The sequence below is a fragment of the Lagopus muta genome, chromosome 2 (genome assembly GCF_023343835.1).
Source record: "Lagopus muta isolate bLagMut1 chromosome 2, bLagMut1 primary, whole genome shotgun sequence".
Lineage (NCBI taxonomy): Eukaryota > Metazoa > Chordata > Aves > Galliformes > Phasianidae > Lagopus > Lagopus muta.
In genome coordinates this window covers 4167115-4192356 of record NC_064434.1, presented here as the reverse complement: position 1 = coordinate 4192356, position 25242 = coordinate 4167115, and the positions used below count along the sequence as shown (strand labels likewise).

Below are 25242 nucleotides of genomic sequence, written 5' to 3'. Positions count from 1 at the left end.
CAGTTCTTGGATGGAAATTGGAGGAGTGGTGCTCATACCAATCCTGCATCTCCAGAGCCATAGAGCAGCAGAATCATAGAATGGTTTGAGTTGGAAGGGACCTTTAAAGGCCATCCGTCCCGCTCCCTGCACTGAGCAGGGACGCCCACAGCTCCATCAGTGCTCAGAGCCCATCCAGCCTGACCTTGGCTGTCTGCAGGGATGGGGCACCACCGCCTCTCCGTGCAGCCTGTACTGGTGCCTCACTGAAGCAGACACCAGCCAACCAAACCCTGTGTCCAGCTGCAGCTCGAGCAGACTTTGGTTTGGTTTGGTAACAAAGTACTTGGAGTGGTTTCTACTTTTCAGGTGACTACAAACACAAAAGTTAGCGTACTGCCGTTCACAGAATTGCAACTGCAATTCATGTAGCTTGCCACGGAGCAGGCTTTGCACCAATAACTCATTTCACAGCTCAAAGTGAGGAACAACTCCACACCCATAAGGAACTCGTGACAGTGTCATTTTCTTCTACGTCTCTGCTGACCTGGGATCACCAACACAGAAAACTATTTAGTTAAAGACTGAAAACGATGCAGCATCAATGCTGTGTGTGCATCACTCTCAATCTGGAAGCAAAACCAGACTGTGGCACTCATTTTGCTTGGCTTCTGGGTGACTTCACTTGGAGGTGCGTTAAATTCGTGCTGCAATGTGTGGGTATAACATATAACAGAAGACACTGCTATTTACAAGTCCAGCTTTTGTGGGAATAAACCCAAATCATTTATTTGTGCTCATCACGCTGCTAATTTCACCACCCAAGTAATGATGTAATTCTTACACTTTCTAAAATGACTTTCTTGCCAAACCGTTTGGTTAAAGCTGAACTCGCAGCCCTCTATAAACAAAAACAATTATTTATTACTTTGAAACAAGTGGCGGCATTGGTCATCCACTTCACAAGGCACCATCTGGATGTGGGAAGGCACCACTGCTGGATGTGGCTCTGGGCAGCCTGGGCTGCTGGTTGGTGACCCTGCACATAGCAGGGGGTTGGAACTGGATGAGCATTGTGGGCCTTTGCAACCCAGGCCATTCTGTGGTTCTACGATCTGGCATGAAGAGCTTTCAGTTGCGTGATGCAGAGTTGGTTGATCACTAACATACAAAGAGAAGTGCAGCAATGTGAGTCACTTCTCTCAGATTTGAGTGTGTCGGGAAAGACTTTTTTTCCCCCGCCACCCATGTTCTGCCCAAGGCATATTAAAATAAAGTCCCCCATTTCCCAGGAAAAAGTGAAATTCCCATTTGTTGTACAAACAGAGAATCTTCCGTTTGTAGCCCGTATTTCAATCTGAGGCAGACTGAAATCATAGGCAGACTGTGCTTAACAGCAGTAGCACCATAAATTTAAAGATTTATTCCTTTTTTTTGTTCTTTCTGTAAGTAACACTGGAATCTGGCCAAATGCTTTCCATAGGAATTAGCACGAAGAAACTCGTGGAAGATTAATAGAACAAGCAAACAAACCCAGCAGTACTGGGAGAAGGAAACCCTATTCATTTACTAGCAACTTTTAAACTTAAAATTCCAAAGAGATCACAAGGTTCAGCTCCTTAGGAGTTAAAAACAGCATTATGGGAAACATGGTGGGGCTCCTACTGATAAAAAAAACTCCAACTCATAGTGAGAAAGGAACTAGAAGAGCTGCTTTAACACAGAGATGCTTCAACACAATGTGAAACATTATTTTGGTGCTTCTCCCATTGAGAAGATAACTTTTTTTCACGTCCCAAGTGCAGCAATCTGATGGTGTTCATGGGAGCTGTCGTTGAAGGAAGGCAGGGGACAAGCCCAGCACAGCAGCATCGTGCTGGCTAATATCTGCATAGTGCTGAAAAGCAAATGCCATAAGGGTTAAAAACCAGCACCCCGGCAGGGAGCACAGGGAAAAGCAGCTTGCTCTTCCTGACAGTACTGCACATCTTGCTGCAATGAATGAGAGTGTCCTCGGGGCAAGATAGGTGCACTTGCAAACCAACACAGCTTACAGAGTGAGAAGTCCAGTTCAGCTGCAACTAAAACAACCAAAGCCATGTGGGCCACGTGTTGTGGGCTGCATTTCCCCCAATGGACAATAAAAGCAGCTGAAGGAAATTCTTTCGTATTACATCTGTGTCTTCTCAATGTTTTTCAAACCACATTCAGCTCCTCATTACTGCTTTCCAGGTTTACAATGAGGAACAGGCTCTCATTTGGTTACAAATGTAAACTGCAAGGTTTCAATGCGTAAATGCAATACTACTGCAGATAAAATCTATTTGATCTCCTAACTTCATACAAAACTTTGCTCAGCCAACACATCTTTGAATGGTAGGTGCATCATTGGGAGTACCATGAATGTTGCCAGGGAACCAAAGATTTAGATATGGATCATAAAGGCACAGCTCCTGTAGCTCTGATTCGAAGTTAATATTACTTGACAATAGTTAACTACTGGATAGGGAACAAAGGGAGTTATTTTATTTCATTCTTTAGTACTGACACTTAAGCATAATCCTTTAATTGGACTCAAGTATTTTGGGAAGAAACAACATTAATTTTGTATGTAAACAGAGATCAATGAAAAAATTACACATAACTTTGCAAATATCAGTAAAAAAAATACATCCAGTTTTGCAAAACCCCTTCTGCTCCCAGGAGCTGAGCTTTCAGAAGTGAAAACAATGGTGGCTTTACTAATAAAGGCAGTAGTAGGATGTCAGTCAATGTGAAGCAGCAGGTGACCATTTACCACTGTCCTAAATGCAGTGGTTAAAACCAGCCCTGACTTTGCTTACTGTTGCCTGAAATGGAGTCACACCAGCGTGAATCTGGGCTGAAGGAGGTACAGGTTCTGCCTGTGTAAAAACATAGCTGCTGCATCACCTCAAAGGTGAACCTTAGGTTTGTCTTTTTTATCAAGTCTTGCTTTGTAGCCAAGAGAGTGGTGAGGTGCTGGAACAGCTGCCCAGAGAGGCTGTGGATGTCCCTGGAGATGATGGAGGCCAGGTTGGATGGGACCCTGGGCAGCCTGGGCTGGTACTAAATGGGGAGGTTGGTGGCCCTGCATGTGGCAGGAGGTTGGAGCTTCATGATCTTCGAGGTTCCTCCCAATCCAAGCCATTCTACAATGATTTGTAGCCATGCAGGTCTTGGCCCCATACATGGATACATTTAAAATGGCACTGAAGCTCATGTTGGTCTGTCACAGTGTTCTCAGCCCCCTTGTAAGAGCTACATTTAAACACAATCTGTAGTTTTGGTAGGATGAAGAGCTCAGGTGTACTCAGGACTTAATTACAACTTGATGTCTGGCTGGTGCTTACGTAGGCTCCTCATCCAGCATGATAAAGTTCCAGTCACCTCACAGTCTCAGTTTGACTCACAAACAGTTAAACCTACTTGCAGCGCTTCTTTTTCTTTCTCCACATCCCTTCAGTGCATTCCTCTTCCTCCTCTTTTTGCTTTTTGTGCTTCTTCTTATGGCGTTTCTTTTGCATTGCCTCAGAGTCCTCAACGCTGAGATCTTCCCCATCAGATACTCCCATACAAATTTCTCCATCACCCATATTTTCATCACAACTAATGCTTTCCCCATCATGCTGCTCTTTATGTTTCCTTTTCTTTTTCCTCGAGTGACATTCATTTAAAGGAACATCCAGTTCCTTCCCATTCAAGCTACTTATCTTACACTTTTTCCCTTGTGGCTTCTCACAGTGCTCTGTACTCTCTGCCTCATCTCTCTTCTGCTTCTTCTTTTTCTTCTTGGCTTTAGTTTTCAGTCCTTCTGAAAGCTCCAAGGCGGCTTCTGCTGTGGGGCAGCAACCATCCAAACCATCCAACTTTGTTTCTGCTTCATTCTGGGATCCTTTCAGTTTTGCCATGCGCTTGGCAAAATATTCCTGGACAGTGAGAACACTCTTCACAGTATTGGCACTGTCTGTAGACTCAGAGAGCCAGGAGCCTCTGTGCTTCTCTTCCTGAGACTCAGCATCAGTAGCCTCGTCCTGCAGGGGAACAAGGAGGAGCAGGAGTGAGAAAGAGAAACAAAGTGGCCTTAAACAAAGTTGAAAAATGGGAAGCACTTAAAACCATATGCTGCTTTGAAAATTAATGGCAGCCTTTGGCAGAAGTGAGGCTGTTCAGCCACAAGTTGGACTCGATGATCCTTGTGGGTCCCTTCCAACTACTCTATGATTCTCTGACCATCAGGTAGGGAAGGGGATATGATTTTCTGTTGTTTTTGTTTTCTTACTGTTTACCTGCTCCTATGCAACTCATGCAGGTTACATATAACACTGTCACACACCGTGTGTTACACTCACTTTGTCTCATGTCTCTCCAAGATACAGAATAACATAAAAAATAATGCAGTATGACCAGTTAGCCTGTGGCATAAAGGAAATCCCATGCCCCAGAATACCTCCTAGAGCGAAGTGCAACAACTTATGATGTACAGAGTAATCCAGCACTGATGCACCTCTTCCATCTTATCTGATCTTTAGAAATGTTTGTTTCATAGCTGGTTTACTGTCACTGTGTCCTAGACGTTGTTATTTAAACATGCTCCATTTGATCATATGTTATCAGATGGCAAAAACAACATCGCAGGTTAGATCTTACAAGGCTTCTGCATACACAAAATAAATAGCTACTGAACTCTAGCTGCAGGTGAGCGGCTATAAAAAGAACCTCGTGCCTTGCAAATAAACATAAAACAAAAAGCAAACTACAGCCATTGAGCTGGATGTTATGTGTGGCACGAGGAGAACTGACTCTGAAAAAGCAACAAACACAACAAGATGAAAAGATGAAATACATAACTTGTTAATTATCTCTGACTTGCAAAACAAACACGCTAAAAAAGCAGATGAAATGCAGACCTGTTGACATGGATCATAGAACCATAGAATGAATCATAGAATCACAGAATGGCCTGGGTTGCAAAGGACCACAGTGCTCATCCAGTTCCAACCCCCTGCTGTGTGCAGGGTCACCAACCAGCAGCCCAGGCTGCCCAGAGCCACATCCAGCCTGGCCTTGAATGCCTGCAGGGATGGGGCATCCACAGCCTCCTTGGGCAACCTGTGCCAGTGCCTCACCACCCTCTGGGGGAAAAACTTCCTCCTCATATCCAACCCAAACCTCCCCTGTCTCAGTTTTAAACCATTCCCCTTGTCCTATCACCATCCACCCTCACAAACAGCCGTTCCCCCTCCTGTTTATACGCTCCCTTCAAATACTGGAAGGCCACAACGAGGTCTCCCCGGAGCCTCATCGATACCCAAGCACTCAGAACTGATCCTTTGTGGCATGGCCTTCTTCTCTGCAAAAGCCACAGATCACCTTTAGAAAACCCCACATTTTGCACTGACTGAGATACTACCCTGTTTTTTCCATTCATAAATGCACATACAGATGGGAGCATCCATTCTACCCATGCATCCTGTACACGGACTGATATAAAATGCAAGCAAATCAGAGCAGGTGTATTTCACAGTGCATACACCAGTGCACGGGGTGAAGGCCAGCAGCTAACAGGGAGAAATGAAAGCACTTATCACAGCGCTTTATAGCTATCGCATGATGGTGCAGATCTGCCATCTGCTTCTCTTCAGAGCTTCACCTGCAAGCTGACACGCGTTTGGTGAGGGTTTCTAAGTAAGGTTTTGCAGGTCTGACTCTTTATACATCCATAACCTTTACTCACACGAGCAGGAATGCACAACTCTGTGTCATTAGTGATGCATTACGAGCAGCGATTTCCTCATACGTTGGCTTTCAAGAGAGCTATTCCAGTGGAACGAAAGCAACGCCACACTTGAGATTCCAGTAATGTTTGTGTGGACACTTATGAAAACGATTTACTTTTCTTGCAGGAGTGCCATCAGGTAAGTTTATGAAGAAGTCCACAAAGAGCTGTTTCACATCAAGGAAAAAAGCACACGTAGCTACACACATAAGGTAACTATACACATAAATACAGCGTGCATAGAGCATAAATAGAGCTGCAGCAGAAGCTTGACAAGACACAATCCACAGAATCAATGGACCAGGCTACACTTGTAGTCACTGTCTTATTTAACGATACACATCCCAGCCCCAACGCAGATCAAAAAATAGATGCCCTGCTAAAGCAAAGTGAACCAGGTCACTTTCTTTTCCTTTCCCTTCTACCCACAGAAGGATTTTGACATCTTGCACTGCAAAATGACAAAGTCTCCCAGGTTTTCTTCTGCCAGCCAGAACGTTTCCCTCCCCACCCCAAGATGTGAAATGCACTGGCCACCAGAACACCAATTATTCCCTGGCCAACCAGGAAAGGATTTTCTCATTCCCTTGGTGACTTTGAGTCCTGACAACTTAATTACTGTAATTGAAGGCAAATATTACTTGAACTCCACACATTTCTTTTTATAAGATACATTAGGCATATTAAAAAAAGAAAAAAAAAGAACAGCATTGCTTTGGTTAAGCTCAGTTCAGTAGGTAGGCATGATCACAGAAAATCAGAACCTTGCTCAGAAACTCCTTTATTGATAAGAATTTTAATAACCACGGGTCACCGAACACAGAACTAACAGGGCATGGAGACAAGCGAGGAGGTGCCAACTCTAGAAAACCTCTCTGTTTAGGAAAAGCTTGTGTAAAGCCATAAATCATCCACAAGGGCTGTTACATGCCAGCAGTGCTCCCCTTCCTGCCCAAGTAGCCATGGGAGCACTGCTGGAACTCTAAACATGGCTCTTCTCCCACCTCTCGATAGAAGAGTTGCAGCTTATGCAATTCCACAAATAAGATGCACTTAAATGAATACTGCATTTCTGCAACCTCCTACAAGCAACTGTACGAGAGAAGAGAGGGAAGATTCCTGCTCCAAAGACTGAAGGACACGTAAAAGGAAAAGAGCAATTCTGCTGTAGCTGCTGGGAGGCCTGCAGGCTTTGGAAGAGCTATCTTTGTGTCCTGAGTTCTTCAACTGCCAACAAAATCAGGCTGAGGAGCTGGGAACAGCAATCTGCAGGGAGTTGGTAGGATGGTTTCAAGCAGCAGCAAAGCACTGCTTAAAACAGTGTTAAGTGTGGAGTGATTAAGAGGAAACAATAGGAAAATTCGAGGAGAGGCTGGGAAGTGCACAGGAAAAGATGAGGGTCAATTATAGCCAGAAGTCCCCAGTAAACATCATCTGTTTATGCAATTGGTTGAACGTATGGAAAATAAAGCACTGTAAGTACTAGCAGGGTTGGTTTTTTTCTGCCTGCTTTCTTCACTTTATACACACAGTGCTGATTTAATCATTAAGCTAGCACACCAAACTTGTGGAGTGAAATCCTGGCTCTCTTGATTCGTGCAGGATCAGGACTGCATGTCCCAGGCACTGTACTCTCAGAGCATCTTTCAGCCATAGCTATTTAGGGAAGGAAAAAATATGGCATGATGGCAAATTACATGCTGAAAAGGATTCACATCACAAGGAGAAGAAAGTTTGGCAGCAATAGAATGGTCTGCAGATACCTCGTGAAATCAGATGAGCTTCAAAGCCAAACATATTTGGAGTTTTGAGATCTTGGGCTGAAGAATTAACACCCCAAAATCCAACAACATAAAAAGCAAACTGGAGCAGAGCAGGGTGCCAGTACACACACACCAGGAGCAGGCTGCAGTGTGGACTGATTCAACAAAACGTTCCTCCTCTTCAGACTGCAGGCATTTCTTAGCACTTAAAGCTTAAAATAGGTGAATTGAAAAAAAAAATAATCTACTATACAGTCTAAGATCTGCCAGATACGAACTACAATTACTGGAGTCAAGAGATTTCACATGCCTTTGCTTCCTTGTTTGCAAATGAGGGTGCACTACTTCACAAGTCATTTTGTTAGCCCAAATTGACAAAAATGACACAAAAAGGAAGAGTGCAGAAGAGCCAAGAATAAAGGCAGAATACAGCTAAACTGTAATTTCAGTAGATTCTCGCTTAAATTACAGAAAATGGGCTAGATGAAGGAAGCAGAAGCTAAAGCTCCAGCCTGAGATGCAAGGCGATCACATGACGCTCCATGGCTTTACATTGCCACCCCCATTCCACAGCCTGAGTGAATCACAGTGATTAATTACTTTCTTGTTGAGAAACCATACCAACACGATTAATTTAATCCAGCTCTATTCCTGTTCTTCCAGCTCCTCGATGCTGGTAGGACCCCCATGCAGCGTGCAGAACTTGACAGGCAACAACAACCCAGGGCATCCCTGTATCTTTCCAACCCAGTCTAGCTGTAACTTTCCAACCCAGTCTAGCTGTAATGCAGGGAAGCACGGCAGATTATTAATAGAGAATCACTCTGCAGTTCTGCAGACATGAAGGATGACAGTCTTGCTTTAAGGAGCTGACAACTTAAAATTAAGTATAAGCACAAACATTTGGATTGGGATCAAACAGGCAAGAGAGCGAACAAAGACTTGCAGCATGATGAGTTTAAGCAGGATTAAAATAAATGCATGCATAAATAAGGCCATGAACCATCAGTTCTGAAGTCGATTCTGGCGTAAGAATGGGTACCCAGGAGGCTCTCACTTTTTCAGTTCACATGATTAAGACTGGTATACTACAGACAGCATCTTAGGAAGAGCTAGTGATACCAGGTTTCTAATACAGGAAGAGCTGCTGCCAAGAAAAGGGGAGAATTTCCCCTGTGCTTACGATGGAGGAGACAAGTGACAAGACATAAACCACAGATTTTTGCTAGCAGGATGAAGCTGTCAGTACATACATGAAACCTCAATCACCAGGAGCCTCAACCACCAAAAGCAACTCATAAAACTAGCAGGAAAGCATTAGGTGGAGTTAATCCTAGTTTGGCCCCAAGCTGCTGGAGTTGATGCAGCATTTAGACACCACTCTCAGCCACAGGGTTTGGATTTTGGGTGGCGCTGTGTGGAGCTGGGGGTTGGACTCAATGATCCTTGTGGGTCCCTTCCAAATGGGGGTATTCTATGGTTCTACGGAATGGAATATAAGCTATCTGGGCTCTAGAAGCATTTTATAGCCCTCTAATGCCATGAGAAAAATAATAATTAAAAATACAATAACAAAGGAGATGCAATTTGATTTCTTGCCATCATACTTCTTATACTGAGTGCCAATAAAGCAAGGTATCTACCTTATGGGAAACAAAATATAAGTCCTACAAGTCTAACAGCTGTCTGGGCCACACAGCATGACAGCACTTCTTCAGTGGACTTCTGTTCAGAAAAACTCTCCTCTTCAGCTCCATTAAAACAAATTCCGTGCTAGAGGACAGGGAAACCAGTGGAGATCTTTCAGTTGGATATTAACTACTGCACTCCACACGAACCATCAATTCTGCCTGTTAATCAGTAAAGACAAGGAGTGAGGTTAGGAAGCAACTAATGGAAAAGAGACAAGGAAAAAGCCTTTTAAGAAAACCTGTTTTTTCTGGGGCATTAGGATCCATGCTTGCTACAACTGCCTGCATCCACAAGGAATGAGCAGGCAAACTGCTCTCGCTGCAACTAAGGGTAAGGAATTTTGTAGCACGTGCTCAGAACAATTTTGGGGTTGTTCTTAGAATCACTGGTTGGAAGTGACCTCAAGCCAACGGCCAACACAGAACAAGGCAGCTGTGGCTGCTTCCATCTGAGCTCTGAGAACCTCCAAGGGCAGAGGCTCCTCAATGCTCCCAGGTACATGTTTTTATCATCACATAGCAGCAATCATTGCAATCTACTACATAAATCCAGAGGTGCTTGGTGTTCAAGTACACTTGTGCTGCATCTGCTGACTCCATTTTTTATTTCAATATTAAACTCAGTGGTGATGTGTTTCCGTTCTGATGGCATCCAAATTCTCCCAGACCTTCTTGTAATTCTATTTTTATTATTCTATTACATGTTTTGCTGCAGGTTCACCCCCTACCTCAGCAAGTGGCCAATTTCAGCGTTTGCATTTCTTTGTATAACTCACTATTACTATAATGAAAAGCATTACTATCACTGAAACAGAAAGCTGCTATTTCACTCACTGAACGCCATCTCTTGGCATTCAAAATGCCACTTGCTTGTCATATCAACAATGCACTTCTACTGCCTGTACAACGTATTGGATTCCAGCCTGTTTCCATCACTGAAACAGGAGCCATCCAAGAAGCTGTAACACTCAGCCAGGTTTTGCCTTCAGCCTGAGAACAACAGCGTAACAGGAAGCAACAGGGTTGCAAAAGTGCAAGGGATTAAATTTTGGCCAGGGACTTGATTACAATGATAGCCATGGGGATTCATTCCAGCTGTCATTATCAGATCCTGGTCAGTCGTACAGCACTAGCAGTCACAATGCTGGCAGTTACAACACCTGGACATCCAACGTCAGCTCGAGAGCCCTGACACCGTGTTGTGCAGAGAGCACCCACTTCCTCCTACTGTTCTCACACTTTTCAGGAAAAAAAGCTTCCATTTACGTCTCAGCAAAGAACCACAGTGTGTGAAGTCCATGGGCAGAACACAGCCTGCGATGGGCTTGGAGGTGACACACAAGAAGGGTGGAAGGCAGGCGGGGAAAGAGTTAAAAAGAAGTCAGCACACCGCAGAGCAGAAAAATCCTTTTTGTTTCTTGAAAGAGAGACACTTAGATATCCTTGTGACATCTCATTTCACTCTAGCTACACTGCTGAGGCCAGCAAAACCTCTCTTCCTTTGCATTTCCTTGCAAATTACATCTGTGTGTTAGACTGAATATAAACAAAACTAAAGGAAGAGATTTCCCTTAGGATCTCTCTGCTGGCACGGTACAGAGATCCAAACACAGTGACTTCATCTTCCCAGAAGCATCTCAATCAATTCTAACTGTTCTGTTCTCACCTTGAACAACAGAGGAAGCTCGGTCCAGCAGAACAAGCACAGCACTGGGAAGGTCACGTTTCCCAAGTTCTCTTCCCAGCTATAAACAGAGCTGGTGCAAAACCACAGACAAGTTATGTGCTACGGCCCAGGCTACCAAAAAAAGGCCAAGTACAGAATCACAGAATCACAGAATGGCCTGGGTTAAAAGGGACCACAATGATCATTTAGTTTCAACCCCCTGCTATGTGCAGGGGTGCCAACCACCAAACCAGGCTGCCTAGAGCCACAGCTTGGCTTTGAATGTCTCCAAACATGCCTTAGCACCTATGTGGAACTTGCAGCAGAGCTACAAGTTTCATTAAGTGTTTATAAAGTGCTCTGAGATCCTTGAAAGAGGCAACCCAGATGCGCAAGGATGTTGCTTTCCCATTTCCCTGTGTTATGCAGCTATGACACTTAGCAGTGATGAGATACATTGCAACTTTTGTCTGTTCTGCAACATGCCCATATACACTCTCAGATAGAGGATTTTGAAGGAGTGGGCAGGACTGCAATGAAATCAGTGCAGTCTGGTCTTTTTATCCCACAGCCACACTGTAATGTCAATGCCAGTGGCCAGGGCGGCTATTGTAAATGGCATCCAGAAGACAGCAGCGCTGTAAGGAACTCTTAGAAGTAATCAAAGACTTCTTCACACGGTTGTTTTACTACTATCATGTCATTCCCTAGGCACTCTTCATTAGCCTTTTGTAATAAGTGGCACGGGCAGCTGCTTTTAATCCTTTCTAATCAGGTTTCAGAAGACCAAACCCTTTTCAATTACCTAATGAAGGATTCCTTCCTATACCCCACAGATACAGAGTCTGAATGGAACAGATGGAACTAACAAGTGGGCTTGGCTAGCCACACTGTGAATATAAACAAAGGTACAAGCAAGGAGAATGTAAAATGCAGACTAAGATGCTGAGAGAAAAGATACCATTAAAATCATTGGAAACACCCAGAGAATAAAAGTAGTAAGAGTAAGCACAGTTAGCATCCAGCTTGGCTTCTGCTAAACATATTCTGAAATCTGAAGATGATACCTAAGCAAAACTTCTATTCTCTTTCTAATAACAAACCCAGAAAGGACTGCTTGTGTGTAAGCAGAGTTTTTCCACGAGCCTTCAAAGCAGATAGTTCAAATGGCCATACCTTCAATCCTTTCCCCTTCCCCTTAGAAAATGCTTCTCAAAAGGAACATACGCACTTGAAACTCTTCCGCTCCTTTGCTCTGAGGGGGGCAATATGCTGGAGAGCTGATCCACGTATCAACATCAAGTCAGACCTTCGTGCAAGGGTACAGATATTACAGATATTTCCTGTTTTTCTGCACAAGCAGTGGCAGAGGAGCTGCTGAGAATACCTCCTTGTGTCACTTTTTAGTCACTTGTTTGTTAAGCTTGCCTTCATCGGGACTTGGTTCCTTTCCTTTAAGCAGGTGTGAAGAAGTATTTGCAGCACAGGAAAATGAATCAGAACATTACGATTCAGAGCAGCACAGACCATAAATACCAGCAAAGCCCTCCTGCCTGAAAGCAGGCAGGCTAAAAGACAGATGCAGAAAAAGAATAGAAATATCACGAATAAGAGAGCTGAAATCAGAAATACAATCCCACAGATGTGCATGCATTTTTTTCTTCTCTCCCATCTATTAAGGACCAGAGAAAACAGTGTCTGTGAGGAAAGGGTTTTATTTTTCCAAGGAACATCACTCATGCAGCCCTACAGTTCATACAGATCCTGTTCTTGTTGTCAAGAATGGACTAGATGATCTTATAGGTCATTTCCAACCTTGTGACTCTAGGATTCTATGAATTGTCAGGGTACAGCTCTGCATTCCACCTCCTCTTTCCAAGCTCAGGTTGGATGGGGCCCTGGGCAACCTGGTCTAAGTTGGAGGTTAGTGGCCATGCCTGCAGCAGGGGGTTGGAACTTGATGATCCTTGGGATCCCTTCTAGCCCAAGCCATTCTACGATTCTATGATTTTCTGCAAATAAGCTCTATTCAACCTCCTTGTAGTCTTCTCCCATACATTTTTGCATTTTTCTTCATTGCTGCCTTTAGTTTTGGCTCTTTCTTACACAAAAAATTCCTACCAGTCAGCTCCTCAGATCAATTGAAATTAGCACCCATGCTTTTCCCCCACAGACCCAACTCTCCCACAGCATGCTTCACAGTGGTACTGTGTTTTAAACACAGACCTAAGGGCTTAACTATCCATATTGCCTGTGTGTCCTACCTTACCCTTTTACTTTCTGGTATGTGTAACATCCTGCCCCTGTTCTGTCCATCATTTCATTGGAAGTTCCCTGGGGAAGCAATTAGCCCACATGTGAGCACTATATAACATAATTAACAAATAATAACTACTGAGAAATGTAGGCCAAAAAAGCAAAGTTATCAGAGCAACATTTCTGCAGAGACTTGTATTGTTCTGTACTCACTTGCAACACTAGCTTCCAAGATCCTGGAGGCACGTATTATACCCCAAAGCAGCATAAAAGCAAAGGTGAAGAGTGTGCTTTAAAGAAGACATAAGATGTTCTGACTTTATTTGGATTTACAGGCTTTGCTATTTTTTCCACATTCATTAATGTTACCAGTAGTAAGTATTTACACAGCAGCCTACAGTTAATAAGCTTCAGAATTCGAGGTGAAAAGCTTATAATTTGGATCTAAATTAACTTTGGCAACAAGAGTATCAAAGGAAGGAAAGACAGGATGACTGTAACCATGAGCAAGATGCAACACAAACTTCAGATGTGACATCACTTACTGTGGAAAAACAGCTTGAGGAGACAAGGACACAACCTTTGCTCCTGGGTGTTCCTTCCCACAGCAGCTAGAAGGGACTGGCACTGATCATTGCTGTCCTAACAAGGGAAGCTTTATATTTCAGCAAGAAATATAAATAAATATAAATAATCCCAGTCCTGAGGTATACCAGGACTGCACCTGAGGTATCACAGGATGGGTATTGCACACTTGCTAGAAGTTGTAAAGAGCATTGCGTATCTCTTCAGTGCAATCTCTGTCCCCTTGTACTGAAAAGGAAGTCCGGCTATTAGTTGCCAAAACCAATAGATGTGGGTTTCTTATAAACCTGAAAGAAGGAAGCAAAAAAAATAAAATAAAATAAAAAAATAAAAAAGATGAACAAAAGGAAAAAGAAAAGGAAGAGTCAGTTTGGCTTTGTTATTGGGAAGAATAAAGGCAGCTCTTGAGATGTACAGAGGAAGAACAGCCTTCAGGAAAGAGGATGAATAAATCTCCTCACATCTCCTTTTAGACTACATCAGTAACGGTGACCATACTCTGAAATGCTGCTTTTAGTTCCAGCAATAGCTGACCTTGTCTTGAAATACTACATCAAGATGGTCCCTCCGGGGAACATGACAGTAAACAGCCAGATTATTTCAGCCACAAAGCAGGTGGAAAGCTTGCCAAGAAGCAGTTGATGCTACTTCATGGGTAATCCATGGAAACTACAAGTGCCAGCATGCAGCCTCGTAGCTGGAGCAAGACAGAGCATGTCTGCTGTGACCTGTACCAAAGACGGGGGATTTTCATGGTGAGTTTGTGAAATGTGAAGACTTTAGACCCCATCGACCTACAGAACAACTCATCTATTTTAACCTATGTAGGCAAGCAATTAAAGGAGAGAATAGCTTAGATCAGCACATACAGTGTCCACACTACCAAGGCCTCCTTCAATGCCAAAGAAAATCCTAGCCATCTCAGAAGCCAGGTCCTGTGCTTCGATACGGACACACAACCATATGATGTAAAGATGTACTCTCATGGATGACTTTATCTCAGCTTCACTGCAGCAAGAGCTCATGGGCCCTACAGCTCTATCTCCCAACTATTTGAGGTGCAAGCATTTAGTTTATTTTTATTTCACATCTGTACCTATCCAGACTGCTCTTGGGCTTACATCACCTTCCTCCTCTGGGAGTGAAGAGCCTCACTCTCCATCTTCAAATTCCTCATCAGGCTTCACTTCCTTTGGCTCGCTTTCCATGGCTGACCTTTGCTCTTCTGCTTTGCTTTTCCTGCTTGCCTCCCACTTCTGCACCTTGCAAGCTACAGCCTTTATTTCACACCCTTCTTTGCTCTTCCTCCTTACCTTCCATCTATTCTGGTGATTACTTATAAAACTCACTCAGGTCAAAACTATATACACACATCTTTCATTACGCTAAGGATTAACTTCATAGTGCTGCATAAAGATTTAGCAGTAATGTTAAAAATGACAATGAGAAAATCCCTGCTCCTGTAATTCCAAATAGATTTCCTAGGATTTTCTTATTAATGCTTCATGTAATGCCCGAAGGGAAGCAGAGTGCTCTGTGGTTGCCCAGTGAACCACACAAAACACAAAACCTGTGCCTCAAGGGACTTGCAGGGTAAAGCCATGAGTGGGTACAAAACAATACAAATAATTAACAGGCAGGCAGTCCCGCAGGGAGTGTGTGTGCTCCAAGCTGGAACGTCTCCTGGCATAGGAGCTTTGAAAAAGGAGTGGGAATGGGATGCTTAGCACAGCTTAATACAAAACCGCTCCAGGAACAAGCAGCAAAATGAAGAGAAGATTTGGGAGGAAATGCCAGATTAAAGGAAAGATCCAATTGTTCCCAGTGTCTCATTTGTTCCTGATGTTCTGCTGTCTACTAATAAGAGGAGATGCAAAGGCAAAAAGTGCTGTCTCCAGCCCCTCAGCCACATCCCACAGAGCTGTTAAGAGTGATGTGATGTTGGTCAGGATCTCAAATCCTGGTTGGAAGACTTGAAGTACTTCACCTGGATGTCCTGAGCATGCTGAAGCAGATGGAAACCAGACAGCCCTAAAATTCTCACTTCCTTATGCCGAGAACTGAAAAGATGTAGAAAAAGGAGGAAAAAAGATTCCTGCCCAACAGACCTGAGCAGCCTAGCATTTAGCAAGTGCAGAAGCTTTCAGAGATTTAATTTCCCTAGTTAGACTCTGTAACAATCCACCCTTAAAAGCTACTTTCTGCTTGGGATTTACTTCCTTTCAGTCAATCATCCTACCACTAGCTCTCCTTTCATTACGAGAGCCCTCTGTAATCCCTTCTGCTACCTGCAGAAGCTGGGTGGTCCCCCTATCCAGAGCTCCACCAAGTCAGCCAGCCTCAAAGCTCAGCGGTGACTCAGCAATGCCAGCTCAGTTTTATTCCTTCCCTTCATTACCCCACACTTAATGCCCTAAGAAAAGCTGCAGGAGGAGCCAAGAGTTTTTAAAGAAGTCATTCCAAGCACAGACAGAGGTCACAGCTACCCCAAGATCTGAGCTATGTGTTTCACTTTAAAGAGTATTCTGGTAGGAGCTCTGAGCAAAGCAACGAGGCTTTCTGTGGCTTTGCAACTTGTGGCTGGATGACCCCATATCTACTGAAGTGCAAGTCCTGATTGAAGCTGTTCCTGTGGTTACGACATTCGTAACGGCTTCCCTCTGCGTGGATTCTCTGATGTCTAATAATACAGTCGAGCCCAGCTGGGAAAACAATTTGTCTTTCCTCTTTATGTGACCATTTATTTTCACAAGGAGTAGGAATGTAGCATTTGTAAGGCTGCTGTCTCCTTCTGTAACATGGCTGAATCTGTGGGAGGAGGGAACAGATGAACTGAATAATCATATATGTTTAATTGTCCTGGAAATCAGGCTAAAAATGAGGTAGCAATGCAGGTAGTTGACATGGCAGCAAAAGGGTGAAAGATAACCTAACATGAGCTAACATAAAAATTAGAAGTCAGTACATATTTCAGCAGTCCATCCAGCCTGCTAATGCCACTGATAATTTTGTGCACTGAAAGCCTACAGCAATGAACTAACATGTGCCAGCACTGCTTACCCTTAATGCACATGCACACCATCCTTCAGCTGGTTTCTCAGGCATACCCCATCTTCATGAGAATGTGGTTTGTGCTAACAGGTAGGTTTGGATTTTACATGGAAGTGAGGCTCAAGGAGAAACAAGAAAACAGTAACGGCAGCATAAAGCATCACTGATAACAATTTAAACAAACTGGCTGATTTTGTGCAGGAGAAGATGAAAACTCTGTTCTACCACCTCTGCTGCAGAGCAAATCACCTCTGGAAAGGAGGCAGTAATACACAGATCAAAGTGGTGAGGGTAAAACACAGATGGCAACCATCAACGTGGCCATTTTTGCAGCAGTCAACACCTCTGGAATTAAAAAAAAAAATCCACACAAATTGGCAGGTACTAAGAAGCCAACACATCCCTAAAAAGGAGCAATTGTTCAACTACATTGCAGATGTAGGCACTAACATCCATGTTGCAACCTGTTATCGACCGCAGTATGTTGAAGGGATTAAAAGCCAACGACGCACCACTGTTCCTCTTACAATCCTGTGTCAGGCCAGGGTCTTCCAATTTTTCAGCTTTAATATCCATACAGTTGCAACACCAGACCAACTGTGTTTGCTCCTAATGAAAGCGGTGATTCACTTCCCTTCCAGGAGCTGCACCATCAAATGTTGATTAGAGTGCAAACTGCCCCCAAAACTTAAAACAGAGGGAAAAAGAAAACAAAGTGAGGTGTAAAAGAAGATGGGAGTCGAGGGGAAAATCAAAGCTGAGAATTCACTAGGAGGTAGAGATTTTATCAAAGCGATTGGTTCATTAGGCAGAAAATTTGACTGTGCATTAACACTGTACAGTCGTGTTTTTCGTTAGTGAGTTCTTCAGGGCAGACATCTTTGTCTTTATACTTATAAAATCCCAATTAATATCTTGGGCAGACTACAAACAAATCAACATTAAAACAGAGCAGTGAAAGAGAACCATTTGTATATCCTGTTATGCCTGGAGTCAGTAGGACAGATTCAACTCTCTGGAGAGAGACCATATTCTCTTCTCTTTAATAGCCTCGCCCATGTGTTCTGCTCATCTATAGCAGTTAAAAAATACAAACCTTGATTTATATGCTTGCTGAGGTTCAGGAGGAGTTCACCATAGGATGCTGCTCTGGGAATTCTTGTTACACTTCTTGTGTCTGTGTATTCAAGCTAGCTTTAAAGTAGTAACAGAACAACTTCAGGAGCAGAGCCCTCTGCAGCAAAGCCCACTCAACACACTGTTAAACACTGCACATCCAGCCCCATCATATCCCTCCTTCAGCAATGTGAAAGCAAGGCTGTCTATTCTCTGATAGGTTATGGGCATGTATGGGAGATGAAAGACCACTGGAATGGTGGTGGACGGAGCCTAGTCTTACTTGGTCTTGTCTGTACAGTAGGAATGGAAAGGGTTCCTCTCCAAAAATGCACAAAGAGGATGTACTGGAAAGAAATAGCTTGTTCATGTCAAAGCAGAGCTTTGGATAGAATTTATTGATGTGGGTGACTTGTCACCAGGACCCAGGAGGGAAAAGGAGGAACGAGTTATATCAGCACAGGCATACCCAATAACTCAACAGAAATTTATAACTCAAAGCCACAGCAAGCTTCCTTTCTAGCCGCCTCTACTCAATACAGCATCATCCCCCACCCTGCACACACACACTTTCTAAACTGGAAAAGCCATTTAATACTGTTTTAGCTGCCTAAAATATGTTCAGAGGAAAGTCCAGACACAGCAAAATACTGCTGGTTTTGGGTCATGGCAATGGTTAAGATGCCATGCCATGGATTCAGAGTCTGAGCTTTCCTCTGGTTCACACTAAGGGCTGGCCACATCGAAGTTGCCCTAAGAAAGCTAGCAATTTAGGCTCATGATTGAAAAAAGCTGCAAATATGCCAGCCACATCTCTCTGTTTGGTATGCCAGAAGCTATTAAACACTAACCAAGACTACAAGTAAGAATGTACAACTTAGGGTTTATGATTCCCAGAGAAGCCTTAATGTCAAAGGTTGGAAGAAAAGAGCAACATTACCTCTGTGTTTTGCTCCCCTTGGTATAATAATGATCTTAAATAGTAGCAACAAAGATGCAGTTTAAGAGTTGGAAAAGTCTTCCCATGTTTGGTTGAGCACATAAATTGTGCAGTTTGTGGAGTTCTCGTAAGACAGGCTTTCTTATACATCATTGCTTTCTTATACACATCTCTCCAGAATGATACAGAGCTGATCCCACCTACAAAGAAAGGGATTTGATGGGTCCCTTCACACTTACCTCCTATAGAAGGAAACCTAATGCAGAGAAACACAGAAGAGAAGGATTAATAGCTACATCCTTCAAATGAATAGCAGTTCCAGATCAACTTGAAGGGGGAATGGTTTTAAACTGAGACAGGGAAGGTTTATGTTGGATATGAGGAGGAAGTTTTTCACCCAGAGGATGGTGAGGCACTGGAACAGGTTGCCCAAGGAGGCTGTGGATGCCCCATCCCTGCAGGCATTCAAGGCCAGGCTGGATGTGGCTCTGGGCAGCCTGGGCTGCTGGCTGGTGACCTGCACACAGCAGGGGGTTGGAACTGACGAGCGTTGTGGTCCTTTTCAACCCAGGCCATTCTAGGCTTCTATGAACTTGTATCTTCTCCTTAGAAGATGTTGATTCCAACAAATTGGAAACAGAACAGGGTGAGATTCAGAGATCTCATGAAAGAGTTAAACATCCAAGCAGGTAATATCTGAATTTTGAAAGAATTTGGCCACCACAGCTACTTCCCCGCAACAGTTACAAGATGCTGCTGCCAAGGTTAACATCAGAAGGCAGATACTGACAGGCTTTTTTTTGCCCAGTCAGATGCTGCTATTGACACTCATTCAGACAAGCCAGTGCAAACACGCAGAAAAGGACATTTTCTATAGCAACAGCTTCTCAGGTAACTAAGGAATTTACCAACAGTCATGAAATCTCTGGCAAGCGAGTAGAAGATGGTGGGGATAGCTTCCCAAATGTCCTGGGGCACGGAAAAGCTGATGTGCCTCACGTAACAACAGCTCCTACCACACTGTTTCAACCTGGGCACTTGGAGATGAGTGACGGCCTCCCCACGCTGTGCATCAGAACTGGGTAACTGTGGCCAAGTGATGTGGAGGAAGGGTGATAAACTGCAGCTGCAGGTCAGGCTCCTGAGAAAAGGACAGTTTTGTTGAACCAACAGCTCCTTGACTTTCATTTAGGCTAGAAAACCAATGGGAAGTTTCTTTACCCAATGGTTCTTGACTGGTTTAATGGACACGGTGGAGATGTGTTGATGGTTGGACAGGATGATCTGAGTGGTCATTCCCAACCTTAATGGTTCTGTGTTGTGAATGAGGGAAACTTTCTCAGAAGTACAAGAAGGAAGAGTGGTTAGAATCATGGCCCAAATTTCTGCCTCTGTATTTTCTGCCCCAGTTCCCTGCACATCACCTAACCAGACACAGTGAGGTTCTGCTAATGCAGAAGGTAAGACTGATTCACAGAGAGGAAGCTGATCTCATTTTGCAAAGTCTAGGGGAAGGGTGAGCTGTGCAGAAGGTGTGGGATGCTCCCTGCAGCCTGAGCACTGGGTGTGGAGATACCGAATCAAAACTATCACGATTTGCACCTTTGGTCCATCACTAGTTTGAAGACAGAAGAAAAGCCTTACTCTCAGCAAATTCAATCTGGTCTCAGATTTGCAGTGCTTCAGGAAAAGATTCTGCAATTTTCACCATCAGTGAGGTGAATACTAGAAAACTAATACTAGAGGAGAATAAGGCCTGGATAGGTATTGTCAGTGTGCTAGAGATGACAGATTAGCCAACTCTGCAGGGTACAATTTGCATCTGATTCATGGGGACTAGAAGGGAACTAGAAAGTTGAGATTGTAATGAGGTTAATCATACTACTCTTGGGACCCCATTCATCCTGCCTCTGAAAGGGTCTACATCCACTTTGTACTATCTGATCTGCATTTAGGAAGCTATTTGGGGCTTGCTGGGATGGAAGCATAGTTGATTGGAAGGAGAGTAGAGATAAAAGTTTGCTGGTTTTCCAATCATGCTGGTCTGTATCAAAGTTATGTGACTAAGAGCTGAGATGAAGGAATGTAGCAAACCTCACTCAAATTCCAGACTGAAGCTGAAAAGCTTTGAGATTTAATGCTTATAATTCATACAGCTCTTGCATTTACCAGGAGTGGCTGTTAAAAAAAGAAGAAATCAAAAATCAATCAATCCGGAGGAACCGTTCTGCATCCTGAAACAAAGGGAAAGGATGAGATCATACCTATTTCTTCAGCCTTGGTGAGGTCTGAAAGCTAACGTATGAAACAGATGAGGAGACTTGCTCTTAGCAGAGCATGCTGATGTTTGTAGCAATGAAGAAGTGTTTAAATAACAAGACAGCACCCTGCAGCTGATGTGGCAGCATATTCCACTGCTGTCAAAGCTGGGCAAGTTGCACGAGTCCCAAAATCCTTGGGTAACTGAAGACATCATAGCATAACACCTAAGTAGACTTCAGAGCACAGCCACTGTGTAAATGCTGGGTTAACAGGCAGTTCTAAAGACTTTCACTGAGATCTTCTGTGTTGAATTTGGCACCACCATGGAGTACTCGGACTGTTCTACCAATGGGGGCACAGAGGCCCAGAAAGCAATGAAGCGCTTTGCCCCAAATTGTACAGCATCAATATTTGACGTGGGACTGCTGGTTTTGTTCCTGGATTTCCAGTCCTGGGCTTTGGCTAAATGTGCCGAGCAGAAGAGCTGCAAGCTGGGATTTCTTCTGTGCAACTTAATGAAGAACAGTAACAGATTGAAACCTCGCTACTAAGTATAACAAAAGTAAGCTGGTCGAACCAATTCGCAACTGCATGAATACTTTTCCCTGAATCAGTGACTAACCCAGGGCTGCAGCACAGACTCTGGCTATGATCCCGAGGCCTGGTCTCACAAATCTCAGGCAGTCCTGGTGGAAGGTTCTCTTTGCTCCAGTTCCCATCCTTTTTTACTCAGACCCTTCATTTCTAGGTCAAATAAAGACAATACATAAAAGAAAACTTCTGATGTATAAAGCCACTCACTGTCCAAGTAACCCTTTCTTTGAGGACAATTTTTATATGACCTCAGTTCCAGATTTGATAGCATAATAATACTGCTAGAAAAATGAATTAAATGCATTTTTACTTAATTCACCTTCTGCAAAAGTCTAAACAAACAACCAAGAGTCAACGCTGAATTTACGCTCTTTGGAAACAAAACAAAACAGTACAATGTCTACAGAGCTGTCTATTGACCTAGCAGTTATCAGAATTTTTTCCCTTTGTTGGCACAAAAGTAGCTTTCTAAACAGCCAGTGACCCACTTTCACCTAGCTGGCCTCTGAAGTTAAGAGAAGATTCATACACTCTAGACGTTAGAGGCTCTGTTTGAAGTCACTGCTGTCAGGAGATGGTCAGTTTACGTCTCTTGTCCTAGGACAGGAAAAGGATGCACTCTCAGCTCCATGTGCTGCAGCGAGATAAGCACAAAGATTTCTGTCCTATGCCCTTATCAGCTTTTCCTGCTACTCTCCAGAACAGACACCACCAAGACTGGCAGTAAAAATTAAACTTGCTTAAGGAAAAAAAAAAAAAGAAAAAAAAAAATAGCTCAAGTATTTCTCATAACTGTTTGTAATACAAAAGGTTGAAGTTTGGGGGAAAAAATAATCATGATAGGATTTTTGGGAGCTCTAATTCTACTTAAAATTTTCTCTGCTGTTCGTATAAAATGATCTCTTCCTTAGACACACCCAGGATGCCTCACATTTTAAAACATCTCAGCGGTTAAATAGCAGCCCTTACTAAATTAAAGACAGAAATACTCCCCTTGCAAACAAAACTACTTAGAAGGCAAAAGGACGTGCTTTGCGTATGGAAATTATGTTGTTTATTAACATTTTCCTTTGCTTTTCATTCTCTACTGCTCTTTCCTTCTCTTTATGTTGCTTCTGTCACTGCAGCCTGGTTTCTTAAGTGCGCAGAGCACAGACTAAACAGACTCCAAGGATCTCAGCTTATCTCCTATCTTTCCATCGCCTGCCCACAGATGATTTCATGTATGGGTGCCTCAATCTGCACCCAGCATAGAAGTGGTGCTACGCCTTGGTAAAACACTGCCATCCAAAAGTGAGATGGACTCGAGAGCACAGCAGTGCGTCGGTCCAACAGAAGGGATTTTACAAACTTCAAGGCGTTCTCTTGTTTGCTTTTGGGTTGTTTTTCCTAATAATGTTGAAGATACACTTGTGCTTCTCAAATCCTCCTGTTCATTTCTCTTCAATCTACACCCTGGTGGGTGGGCAGCACCACCATGATCACAGCTCCATGAACACTTATGGACGGTGTGTCTTTGACATTTATTGCCATAGTTTTACTGCTCCATGTGGGTGACACAAAGGCACGCTGCAGGAAAGCTCTTGGGAAGTTCAAGATGCCCGACTTCTAGACTGTATTCTGCTACTGATTTCTTCTACGATCAGGTATTTTTGGCAAAGTTTAAAAGAACAGTCCAGATTTTTTAGATGATTTAATAGTGATAGGAAAAGTTTTCAAAGAAGATATTGGTATATTTCTCCGAGTCACCCTTTGGTTTCTGTAATTTCCCTTTAAATTCTACTACAATGAAAAAAAACTTACTTGCTCCAACTACAGAATCATAGCATGACTTGGCTTGGAAGGCACTTAAAGAGCTTAGAGGGAATGGCCTCAAGTTGTGTCAGGAGAGGTTCAGCTGGGTATTAGGACAAATTTCTTCTCCGAAAGAGTGGAAATGCACTGCAATGGGCTGACAATGGGATGACCATCCCTGGAGGTGTTCAAGGAAAGTTTAGATGTTGTACTAAGGGAAAGGGTTTAGTGGGAAATATTGGTGGGAGGCGAAGAGTTGGACTGGATGATCTTGGAGGTCTTTTCCAGGCTTGGTCATTCTATGATTCTACCATGCAGTTCCAAGGCCCTGCCATGAACAAGGTTGCTACTCACTAGACCACACCACCAAGGGCCCTAATCTTCTGTTACAACATAAAAGTACAGAAAAACCTGTACACAAAATCAAATTAATTGTTTCGTTGAAATGTTTGCAAGAAAGCAAAACCTGGATAGATTTTTTTAGTTCTAGGTAACTTCACTGTTTTAGTTTATGGCAAGAAAAGAGCAAGGGGATGCTAAGAGGAGAAACACGTCCCTATAATCAGATGTTAAAAACTTCATGAGACATAGAACAAGGCATTTCACGTGCAGACTCTTAGCCATAGACACGCAAGTTCAGAATTGGAAATGATTGCTGAGTGAGACAAGAACTATGGCTAATGGAAGCAAAAATGTCAAATATTTCTTCAAAACCAATCTGGAACGAGACATTTTACGAAAATAGATGACAGCATTATGCACAGTGCTCTGGATAAAGCTGTATGTGAGTGCATGTGTCCGGGTGTGTTTATCCCTAGATATCAGACAGAACAGGAAAGGAAGAGCTGAAACACTTGTCCAGCAAATCCTCAAAAAGAAAACACAGCCAGGCCAAATTTAGAAGCTTTACTTTGCTGAAATATCAAAGGCAGGGCTGACTGTAAAAGCAACCACCTCTCAAGAATGGCAAAATAAACCTCTCTAAGTCTCGGGAGGAAAACACTGATCAGAGACTGGATATTGTTCACTGCTGCTGTTTTGGTTAAGGGAGGCCTTCTTGACACTGCTACGATAGCCCTGTCAGCAAACAGCAAAAACGAAAAGCAGAAAGAAGTAAAAAGCAGCCAGGCGACAGTCATTCTAGGGCAGCGTGTTTGCAAAGTCGGGCTTCACAGAACCATAGAACAGCCTGGGTTGAAAAGGACCACAATGATCATCTAGTTTTAAGCCCCCTACTATGTGCAGGGTCACCAATCACCAGATCAGGCTGCCCAGAGCCACATCCAGCCTGTGACACCAGCTTTGAGCTGGCGTCAGAAGAAACACAACTCTGAATGAACTTGGGAAAATACTTTCTTCCTCCTTTGGAAAGGCAGTATAAGGCCTTTTGCAGACTTCAATAAGCTGATTGGCAACTTGTTTTTTGATCAAAGTGGAAGTCTAAAGCATCTGAAAAAAGATCTTTTGACAAGCTCAACTCAGAGGAAAGTTTCCCTAGCAGAAACTAGGCTATTAACAAGCACCCATCAGATAAAAAGAGCCAAAAGCCACACATTTTAATAACCTCTACCTTACAAGACATGACGTTTACCTAAATTGTTACCCACTGCATGCATAGGATACCAGTGCACCCAAATTGGTTTGAAGCTGTATGAGTCTGTGTATCTTTGAGAACCATTCGGGTCTCTTCCCTTATCACAATCACAAATTTCAAGAAGAGGGAAAGAGAGAATGCTGAACTCGGTCAG

General features: G+C 43.3%; 1 protein-coding gene across 1 annotated transcript in view; it reads right to left on the bottom strand.

The window, feature by feature from the left end:
* Nucleotides 1-629: 629 nt before the first annotated feature.
* Nucleotides 630-25242, bottom strand: part of PINX1 (PIN2 (TERF1) interacting telomerase inhibitor 1) — a 63319-nt gene continuing 38706 nt past the window's right edge. Inside the window, exon 7 of the mRNA XM_048937457.1 lies at nucleotides 630-4031. Coding sequence (XP_048793414.1) covers nucleotides 3423-4031 — 609 coding nt within the window. The 3' untranslated portion in view covers nucleotides 630-3422. The remainder of the gene's footprint in view (nucleotides 4032-25242) is intronic.